This window comes from Miscanthus floridulus, chromosome 5 (assembly GCF_019320115.1).
Source record: "Miscanthus floridulus cultivar M001 chromosome 5, ASM1932011v1, whole genome shotgun sequence".
Lineage (NCBI taxonomy): Eukaryota > Viridiplantae > Streptophyta > Magnoliopsida > Poales > Poaceae > Miscanthus > Miscanthus floridulus.
Window position 1 is genome coordinate 46,475,715 of NC_089584.1, and position 8,896 is coordinate 46,484,610.

The 8,896-nt window shown below is 48.2% G+C and overlaps 1 protein-coding gene across 1 annotated transcript; it reads right to left on the bottom strand.

Annotated features, from left to right (window-relative positions):
• Positions 1-223: 223 nt before the first annotated feature.
• Positions 224-5,126, bottom strand: LOC136449915 (protein transport protein SEC23 A-like). Its single transcript, XM_066450142.1, has 5 exons — positions 4,351-5,126; positions 2,319-4,139; positions 1,731-1,847; positions 883-954; positions 224-729 (listed from the first exon to the last, which is right to left on the bottom strand). The coding sequence occupies exons 1-5, from the start codon at positions 4,780-4,782 to the stop codon at positions 592-594; spliced, it is 2,580 nt and encodes an 859-aa protein (XP_066306239.1). The 5' UTR covers positions 4,783-5,126; the 3' UTR covers positions 224-591.
• Positions 5,127-8,896: the final 3,770 nt, after the last annotated feature.

Genomic DNA, 8,896 nt, shown 5'->3' on the forward strand with positions numbered 1-8,896 from the left:
GGCCCATTAGGGTTATTTGAGTCTAATGACACATGGCCTCACATAATCACATGAAATTTGACCCTTGTGGTCATGATCTTTATTTAGGGTTTTGAAACACATCACATGAAATAACAACATTATGAAATAAAGCTTATTTAGTGAATGCATTCAAAAATTTCTACTTTATGAATGCTTTGCAATGCTCATGATGACATGGCAAGTTTTAGTGTTATGTCAAAACACCAGAGGTGTTACAACCATCTGCAAAAAGGTTTGTATACATGTAACATATGAGACAATCTTATTGTGTAAATTTCTGCGCCTGTATGACAATTGACAAGGGACTGTTTATGAAATTACTCTACCACATCGGGGTCAAAAGGAGAAGGAAAAAAAAAGAATTATGCAAAATCATACAATTCAATCGCACCTAAATGGATGTTCACCAAACCAAATGTGTGATCTGCTCGGGCAACGGGCATGTCTGGCGATGCCAGAGTTTGGCTCATAAAGATCTCAGCTATCGTTTGGGCAAAACTCTATCAGATGTCACGCCATAGCTTCTGTTGCTATCCACCGTTCAAAAGTATACTGCACAGACTACTTGTGTTAGCTTGGTTCTGGCGGGACCAATTTGAGGCTGCGCATCCACTCGCAAAAACTATTGTCGTCGAACTGGATGAAGCTGCTCTTTAGCCTAGCCCTTTGCTCAGGAGTAAGCGTCCGTAATTGCGGAAACCTTGACTCCTGAAACACACAAAAGTTCATCTGTTAACAAACTGGGCTGCAGCAGGGCAACCAGTTTCCATTTAGACCACATAGGTGCGGTGAATTCAGATGAACCATTAGTTTCAAAAAAAATCAGATGAACCAAATTGTAATGTCACAGGAAGAAAATACCTGCTCATATGTAGGGTCCTTGTGAGCTGGGATCAGGCGTGAGACAAAATATCTAGCCTGAGAGCTTCCTTGCTGTGCCAAAATATAAGAAAGAACAGTCAATTATAAAAGGAAAGCATGCTCTGTGCAAGTGATCTTTCACTCTAGTTTACTTGATTGAGAAAGTATTAAAACACTCAATAATTTGAAAGATTTTTCCACAATGGTACTAAGAAAACTCCCATGCCACAGTTATCTGTCCAATGTCATACTCCCTCCGTCCATAAGTCTCCATCGTTTTAGCCTTCGGCACAGTGACCAAGTAGCAGCGAAGGAGCAGCAAACTAGCGCCAATTTCCATTTAATCGTTGCGGGTGCAGCACATACAAGGGATCACGGGCAAGGAGCAGCCAAGGAGCAGTGAGGAGCAATAAATGCGCAGCACGGAGCAGCAAGGAGCAACAAATGCACAGCCTGTACGACCAGCTGAACCTGTGGTCCCGATGTAAAAACGACGGAGACTCTTGGAAATTTATTTTTTGCTCAAACGATGGAGACTTATGGACGGAGGGACTATAAACTATTAAGCACTTCAAAGCAACAACTATTAAGCACTACAAAGCAAATTAAAGATTTAAATGGAAGTGGAACATATGTAACGATAGTCTACCACCAAAATTGATAATCATACGTTGCAATCCACCAGACATGGCCTACACTAGTTAAGACAATAAATCTATTGCTGAAATAGTAAATATTAGATGTATTCCAGTTAGGGCACTATATAAGTGTGCTCACATCCAAATTTACCCAGATATCATGAGAATAAACAGCTAGAAATGACTGTGAAGATGGGAACAGCAACTGACTTTGAATGAAAGTATCCTGGGAGCTGGAAAACGCTGTTCACTGAGCTCTTCTGCCAGAGTACGGCATGCTGCTAAAGCTGCTGCACTTTGTCCTTCTTGGGCTGCTAGCTCAGCACCCTGAAAAGGCATAGAAATGGTGCTCATATAAAAATATTGTTCTTTGGCAATAAACAAACAAGCTATTAAGGAAATGTCTAAGAAGATTCAAAAATAAATCTTTGATAAGTCCAAGTCTCAGGTATATATGTTTTTTTAGTTTCTAAGTACAAACTAGTTTCCTATGTTTTGGGTATCTATCGGTGATAATTCAATAATTTCAGTTCATTCATTTTTACATTACATTTGCACACTGTGGTTCGGAACTTCGGATTCTTAAGTACTTGTTGCATAAACCACATAATCCTGATGCAATTTCCCATTTTCATTTTTGTTCATCTTACAGGACATGTACACGGTTCAAATATGACAATCAAGAACAAAGACATCCTAACAGATACAGTGCATGCAGGGAAAAATGAGGATCGAGATTCATAAAAGATAACTATATGGAAGAGTTGAAGCCAAATGTGAAAGGAGCAAGTAACATACCAACCAAATGAAAATATCTGTTCCATGGTCCAGTACCACTGCAGCATTAGGTTGCATGACAAGATCATATGCTGGCAACTCCTCAAATGTACCACCTTCACGATGCATTATGCACCGAGGTGCCAGCATACGAAGCGAAAGGTCAAACGACGCATTCAGGAACAAATTCCTAAGTACAGATCTTTCATCTTCATGTCCGATTATGCTACCCAAAAGCGGTCCCCTTTTCAGATGAAACAAGCACTCTGGGAGTGATGCTAGTTCTTTTGGGAAGCGGTACAGCTTTGATTTTGGGACCTGAGTACCAAATTTGAGAGCTATGTCCTTTACTCTGTCATCAATTGAGAGCCTCATATCAATAGCATCAGAGGCAGTCCTGGCACGCAATACAGTTCTTTTACCAATGATAACTGACGCAACATCCTCCTGCACACTTGCCAGATATGCAGACAAACCATCAACAGTCTGCAGCCTCATAGTGATCACACGAGTGATTTCTGTTTGATATATATTGGAATAATGGACCGCAAACTGTAAGAAAACAAACTCATTTTTGATATCACCCTTTGTCTCCATAGACACAGAAAAACTCTGTCTCTCCTCAACACTATGCATCTGGATACAAAATGAACTATCATGCTTGAATGTTTCATGAGAATCAGGAGACGCCTCTTCACCAGGGCCAATAACTTGAGTAACAAGCATGTTATCTGAACACCTGATCTCAAATAAGCCATGGGAACCAGCTGCTCTAGTTGATGCCCTTTGCAAATTGACCCCAAAGGCCTCTCCAAAGTCATCATGAACTAAGAGCACACCTCCAGAACACTTTGCCAATGGTTGCAGAACAGGGACCCTCACAGGACATTGTCCAGCACAAAAGATATCAACAACAGTACTGTGTCTCTGTGCTTCATGACCAAGACTCTCCATCCACTTCATAGCTGTCTTCTCCAGATAAGCATAGTTCGGATGTTTAACCGAATAAGGCACTGATCCAGGTCCAAAGGTGCTAGGGCCACCAGCACACACCAAGATCCTGCAGTTGCCACCTGATCTCTTGATGATTCCACGAGACAACTCCACTGATGGCCCTTGAATAATACCAAGGGCAACCTCTACTGCTGCTCCAACGCACCGATCCCTTGACACTTCTGGCACACTCAGCTGATAGGGTCTCAGAGAGGAGAATATTGTATGTGCAACAGGTAGCGAAGCATGTATAGGAGACAGATAAACACCTGTCCCATATATTAGAGCCTTCAAAGACTCATGGGTAGGCGACTTGTTTCCAGGTAGCACATCCGCTGACACTGCTGCCCCCTCTGAGAAATCATACACTGAGACAGTTCTCCCATAGGTGATTATTCCTATCTTTGCGGTAGGAGGGAGAGAATCCACAAAGGCATGCAAGGAGCCCTGGAGATGCTGCAGGTGCGCCTCATCGAGGCATTCATCTATGAGGATAAAAATGGGGCCGGACACCCTTGTGTCGGACACTGGGACAAAGCCTGGCCGCCTGTTCCCCACCTGCACATAATCCACAGTCGTGGATGCGAGCTCTGGCCAATGGAGCAGGTCCTGCTTGCTGGAGACCACAAATTCCCCGTCGCTGCCATTGAGCTTCTTGCAAATGACACACTGCCACTGCCCGGAGCCGATCTGGACATCACAGTACAAGTTCACATATGCCCCGCAGTTCAGGCAACGGCGTGGATCACGCTCCACAACCTCTGGGCCAGGCGACACCTCCTTCCCTGGAGAAACCAGAGCTCCAAACCCCAAGCTAGGGGCATTGAGCAGCTTCTTCTGCTTCAGCACCTACAATAGCAAAAGGCAAAACCAGAATCAGCGCTAGCTTTCAAAACCTTGTGAATGGGTGTGCGGGTGGAAGGAAGCATGCTTTGTATCCATGAACGGGGATGGATTTGTGATCCGATCCAAATGGTGCTGTGCTTATTTGTACACATCACAGTTGAGGTGTAGGAGAAGGAAGGGCGATCATGGCTGCATCGGGCGGGGCTAACCGTACCTTGTTTGCGGAGAACTGTACATAGGGGTTGTCGAGGCCGTCCCCCTGGAGCGGTGACGGCGCGGGGACGTGGTCCCCGTGAGGCGTGGCAGCGCCGTTGAGGAAGTGCGGCGCCGACGAGGTGGGGAGGGAGGCGGTGGTGGCGGCAGTGGCGGAGGAGGACGAGGAGTAGCCCCCCGAGGCGGCGAAGGGCACGGGGTGGGGCGAGGCCGGGGTGGCGCGGAAGGGCACGGCCGCGGGGCGCAGCGGCGATGAGAAGACGGGCGGGCCGGGTGGCGTGCTGAGGTGCGCCGTCGCGGGGCCGGGGCTGGGCGTGCCCCGCGCGGCGGCGAGGCCGGGCGAGAAGACGCGCGGCGGCGGAGTGAAGGGCCCCGGGGCGAACGGAGGAGACGCGTGCGCCGACGGCGGCTGCCCCGGCGGCGTCTCCTCCATGCCGGCCGCGCTGGCTGGGGATCCGGTGGCGGCGCGCAGATCTGGAGCGGAGGGATGAGACCGGGGCGGAGGCGCACGGGACGGGAGAATTGGAGATCCGGACGAGGAATGCGACGAGGAGGAAGAAGAGTTAATTTGCTGGAGATGGGAGATGGGAGATGGGCTTCGGTGACACCGGATTTGCGCCTGCTCGGCTCGGGTTAATCGAAATCGACGTCACTACGGCTGGACCTCGGCTTCCTATTGGTCGAGGCTCGCGAGTTTCCTGTTTACGAGAAGAGCAGAACGCTTGCCGCCTGACGGCCTGACTCGCCGACTCGGGCTGGCCGGCCGGCTGGGTTCCTACCGTTTGCAGATGCAGCCGGCGGGGGAAGATGGGTCAACTCTGGAGTCAACAGCGTCCTTTGCTTTCTGTGTGCAATGCAAAATGTCACGCAAGTCGCCCCCATCCGCCATGATATATGTTCCTTTTAACCTTGAGCACTCGTTGAGCTAGAATGATCAAAAGATGTCTCCTCCTAAGTAAAATTTTATAGCACATGTAACTAGAACTAATCTATTGTTGCTTCTATCTGCTATACTAAATAAGCATATTACCAAAGTAAAAAATAAAATAAAATGTCTTGGGTCGCAATTATTATCTCTCGCACCAGGAAAAACTCATTGATCCAATCGAACTAAATAATCTCATATGTAGCCATGTATGATTTTAGATGCTAGATGAGGTAGTACGAGATATCATGAGTTGGTAAAGACCTCGTATGACATCTGCAAAAGAGCCTTAAGTTTAGAAACATATCCTATAGTTTCTATAAATAAAAATACTCCTAACATTTTCATGTATAGGAACAATAATGGTTGACAAATTTGGAAATGGTCCTCGTGGGTAGTATATAGAACGTGAGTTGGACATATGTTAGATTTTTGAAAGACAAAGCTAGACTCCTGTAGCTTGGCCATTTTCAGCTTGTTCGGCTGGGGCTAAAACAATCGTATACGATCGTGGATTATTACTGTTGGCTAGTTTGGTGTGAGAAAAAAATACTGTTCTGGCTGAAAATTTACGATCGTTTACGACCAAGCGAACAGGCTATTTATTTTGAGTGTCTATATGTGGTAGCTAATATGAAATGTACCATATATGTGTTGGCGGATTCCAAACTCATGAGACAATGGAACGTAGAGCTTATAGCCTCTCCTATGATGCTAAATGCCGGTGGTTGTGGGACTATACGACAATACACTTCAGATGAAGTGTACTCTATTCATCTCAATCCCTTATAAGATTATGAATTTCCATGGTATGTCCTAGTGTACACTCCTATGGAATGAAAACTTTGGACCTGAGATAGCTTAGCTTGAGGATGGTAGAGGATGATAGATGACTCTGGTGTGGAGCATTCAAAAGCGCATTATGCATCTAATATATGAGTATGCGGTTGCCAGAACAATATTGGAATAATTTAGCATAATGTGGTGGTCTCGATTACGTTACAATTATTAGATTCTTCGTAGGGAAAGAAAGAACACGATATTTAATATGGTTAGTTCTACAATTTTTTGGAGCTTGTAAATTGACTATAACTTTTCAAAATAGCATTGACATTGCAACAACTACAACGATATGTAGTATATGAGCTCTTATACTCTATAGAGAACTTGAAGGAATACAATTACAATCATTACCTGAGAGTACTAGAGGGGTTGTTCTTCTTGGTGTTTCTCTCTTCTTTCTCTATTTTTCTCTTTTCCTATATTCTTCATCCATAGAAAATTTTAGCAACTCTGGGGTGGTTCCATTGTCCGTGCGAGGAGTAGGGGGTCTAGGCCCCTGTAGCCCCACAATGGATCAGCCCTTGCTATTACTCGTCGGCTGAAAGTGATGGAAGGAGCCGATGGAGCCAAACTCTATATATCAAAGTAGTTTGGTTTGCCCGATGCTCGGCCTGGCCACGTCGCTCCAAAATCTTATGGCCGTCCGATCTTCGGTGCAATGGCCTAGATAGATCGAAGCGGATTCTCGCCTGCACCCACTTATCCTACTTCTGGTTAGCTTCTCTGGTTTCTTCTCTGCTTCTCCCGCTTCTCATCAGAATTTGGACAGTCAAATATATACAACAGCTTTAGCTTCTCATTCTAGATTCATCTTCTCACCCTGTCGGTGTTTTGGACCGGCGGGCCCTCAACCAACTAGTAAATTTGTACTGCGTGTTCCCAGTCCCGGGTGGTGATGCAAAGAGACACAAGGTTTATACTGATTCGGGTAATGAGCACCCTACGTCCAGTCTGAGATATCGATCTTGTATTCCTTGCACCGAAGTGCTCGTAGTAGGGGGTTACAAGCAGGGTGAGAGAGAGAGCTAGTCCCAGGTCTCTACGTGGAGTGGCGTGGGTTGCTTGAGATGTTGATCTCAGACAGCGGGGAAGCTCGAGCATTCGTCTGTGTGTTCATGCGTGCCTTCGTTGCGTGGGCGTAGGCCTAATCGTTCGTCTCCTGATCCTAGAAACGGTCCTGGTCCCTCCCTTTTATAGTTTGAAGGGGGGACAAGGGTGATACAGGCGCTAGCTACATGGCGTCGTGCGAACGGAGGCGGCATGTCCGAGCCCTGTAGCCTATTACTGTGGCGGCGTGGGCGACGGAGTGGTCTCGTCCTTGAAGTACTGGGGCGACGCGCTGGTCACATCCGGTCCTGTACGTCGTGGGATCTCTAGTGTTATCTAGAAGCGGGTGTGGTGGTCGGCGTGCTGGTCACTGTGTGTTGACTGCGCGGGAAGTGTAACACCCTGGTGTTACATTGTAACGTTTTGCTGAAACATTTCGTAAGCATCTGATTTATGTGCATTGGTGTATGATAGTCTTTATAATCCATGTTTGGCTTGGAAACATTTTTACGAAACGGGAAAGAAAAAGGTTATGTTTCATGTCACGTAACGCGTTTATTACCTTAATCGAATTATTGTTAACGCTAAAGGTTATAAAACGTTTTGGGAATGACGATAAAAAGTTGAGGTCGATGGCATGGATGGCTAGCGCGTACGTCCCGGGGGTCGGGTTTGGGGTTTCGACGCGAAACCTTTCAAATCAACGTCCTCCGCGTATGTCTTTAAAGTGGTCGACGAAGCCATCTTTGGCATTAGTTGTAGAACAATTGGCTTAAGAAGTAGAGCAAGGTCGCGACTGATGGTGATGGCTAGGTGTACCCCTTTTCGCATCGAGCAATTGGAATAGCGTTTGGAGCACGGTGTACTCATTTTCTAGCTGCTTTAAAAGTTGTGCACGTCACCTGGCTCAGCTCTGGGCATGGTCACCACTCCGTTGGTTGCCAGCGCGCTCTACCGCGCGGGCCAGCGCCACTGCCGCGTCCGGCTGCGCTCACGACGCCGTTCACGCGAACGACCCGCGCGTCCTGACCACTGCTCGCTGCTGCCCACCTGCGCGCTCTGCCTCGCTGCTGCTCGCCTCGCCAACCGACGCGTGGCGCCCGGACCGCCGGCCGTGCTCTGCCTGCACCTTGCCCTACCCTGCTGTGGCCGTGGTCGGGCGGGGTCCTGCGTCCGCGTCGCTAGCGGCTGCGCTCGGCACCACTCAGTTGACTCCTTGGCCGCTTGCGCGTTAGAAGACTGCCGCTGCACTGTCGCCTCGGCGTCGCGTCCGCCGTGTCCTTGCCTGGCTCTGTCCGCAGACGTGCCATGCCAAGGCTCGTCGTTTGCTACAGCGGCCGTGCGGACGGCTGTCAGGAGCACGCCCTGGGGTTCCCCATGGCCAGGCACGGCGGTACCTTGCGTTGATGCCCGCAGACGAGCCATGCCGCGCCGGGTGTTCCTCTGTCTCCGCTGTCCCCTTGCCGCCGTCACGTTTCCTTCCAATTCACCGATGCGGTTGCACCCTGTTCCAATTGGTCTTGCCCGCAGCTCCGTTGGGCAGCCGGTAACCCTTCCCGCCCCTCATAGCAGCCTGTAGCTCTGTCCTGTGCGCCAATTTTGAAGGGCCGAGCTCTCGGGCCATTAAGACCCGGAGTGTTGCGCTGTCGGCTTTCTTCGCCACCAAAGCAGCTCGGTCAAATTCCTCGCACCACTAGCCTCCCCTTCCGTCGGTTGTCACCATGCTCGCCCT

Coding starts and splice junctions, on each gene's coding strand:
- LOC136449915 (XM_066450142.1), bottom strand. CDS start 4,782: ATGGAGGAGACGCCGCCGGGGCAGCCGCCGTCGGCGCACGCGTCTCCT. Junction 4,140..4,350: donor TACAGTTCTCCGCAAACAAG/GTACGGTTAGCC, acceptor TTGCTATTGTAG/GTGCTGAAGCAGAAGAAGCT. Junction 730..882: donor AGGACCCTACATATGAGCAG/GTATTTTCTTCC, acceptor TGTGTGTTTCAG/GAGTCAAGGTTTCCGCAATT.